The 1,627-nt window shown below is 49.3% G+C and overlaps 1 protein-coding gene across 1 annotated transcript in view; it reads right to left on the minus strand.

The window, feature by feature from the left end:
- Positions 1 to 584: 584 nt before the first annotated feature.
- Positions 585 to 1,627, minus strand: part of CASS4 (Cas scaffold protein family member 4) — a 6,525-nt gene continuing 5,482 nt past the window's right edge. Inside the window, exon 3 of the mRNA XM_023742796.1 lies at positions 585 to 1,241. Within this exon, the coding sequence (XP_023598564.1) occupies positions 831 to 1,241 (411 nt within the window). The 3' untranslated portion in view covers positions 585 to 830. The remainder of the gene's footprint in view (positions 1,242 to 1,627) is intronic.

Below are 1,627 nucleotides of genomic sequence, written 5' to 3' on the forward strand. Positions count from 1 at the left end.
TTTTTTTGGTGCAAGACACAGATACAAAATTTGTACCAATATCAGAGAATTAATTCTATCCACAATGAAAAATGCATTACATTTTCTAACAAACGCAACAGGAATTATTTGAAGATAAGCCCTCTTCCCCTTCCCCTACATTACTTTCCCCCTAGCATTTCTCATCAGCTGGCATATTGTTTATGTATTTCTTTATCATTATTGACTGTCTCCCCTACTAGACCGTAAGCTCCAGGAGGGCAGGACCGCTGATTTACTGCTCCGTCTCCTACCCCTAGAAGTCCACATGTAGTAGGCGCTCAGAAGGTAAGTGTTGAATGGATTGAAAACATGCACCCATTTCACCAATATAAACACTGATTTCTGAAAGGTCACTTCAACTGTGCAAACGCAGCAGGGTCCTTATTTCATACCCAGCTCTCTTCTCTGACCTCTGTGGACTAAGCAGATGTCCTGGGGTTGCTTAAACCCATTGCTGTTGAGTCAATTCTGACTCACAGCGACCCTAAAGGACAGAGTAGAACTGCCCCATAGGGTCTCCAAGACCGTAATCTTAATGGAAGCAGACTGCCACATCTTTCTCCTGCAGAGCGGCTGGTGGGTTTGAACCGCCGATCTTTCCGTTACCAGCCAAGTGCTTAGCCACTGGGCAACCAGGGCTCCTCTAGGGTTGCTTAGTCACTTGCTAATAGTGGCTTTGGACACCGTGGCTGTGGCAGCCCGCTGGGGTGGCCCCAGCCTGCTTTGTCCCATCAAGCAGAGTGGCAGTGGCGGTGGGTGTGAAGCTGTGGCTAAGAGGTTAACAGGGGAAGGACGCAGGCCGGCAGGTCTCATTCCAGCGACTCTCGCAATTGCCGTGTGTGTTGCTCCAGCTTCTTGGCCTCGGCCTGGAGGTGCTGCAGGGCCTCAGGGCTGGGGTACTGGAGCACGGCGTCCCTGGTGGCCAGCGCGAGTTTCCTGAGCAGGCTGCAGAGGTGGCTGCTGCAGCCCAGGATCTCGTTGCGCGCGTCCCGCTCCTGGGTCTCCTGGCACAGAGTGTCCACCAGCTTCTGCCCAGCCAGGATGACCAGCTTGCTCTGCGTGATGAAGGTCTCTGGGGGCTGGCCATTGCTGAGGCTGCTGGTCAGTACTCCGATGGCTTTGAAGAGAGCCCCAAAGTAGAGCCGGCAGTGTTCAGAGAGGTGGATTTTCTTCTCCAGATTCTGCTGACTCAAAGGCTGGGGTATCAGAGAACCGGGATTCTAGAGGAGGGCAGAAAACAGAGAGAAGAAAGAGATTCAATACGCAGGCTGTGGTTGCCTCTCTTTTCCTGTTTTTGCTCAATTTGCAAGACCTTTCATAAGAAAAAGTAGAGTTTTGTTGAGGAAGCCCAATACTGCAACATTTGCTTAGCACTTTAAAAGTTTTCAGAGTACATAGGAAAGGCCTGGTGATCTACTTCTGTAAGGTCACAGCCATAAAAACCCTATGGAGCACAGTTCTCTGAAAACATGGGGTCACCATAAGTCAGAATCAACTTGATCGCAATGGGTTTGATACATATATCAAATATATATTTAGCATATATCTATGTCAAATCCACCCAGAGGTGCTTTGGAAGAAAGGCCTTGTGATCTACTTACAAAAT

This window comes from Trichechus manatus, unplaced genomic scaffold, assembly GCF_000243295.1.
Source record: "Trichechus manatus latirostris isolate Lorelei unplaced genomic scaffold, TriManLat1.0 scaffold00008, whole genome shotgun sequence".
NCBI classification, from domain to species: Eukaryota; Metazoa; Chordata; class Mammalia; order Sirenia; family Trichechidae; genus Trichechus; species Trichechus manatus.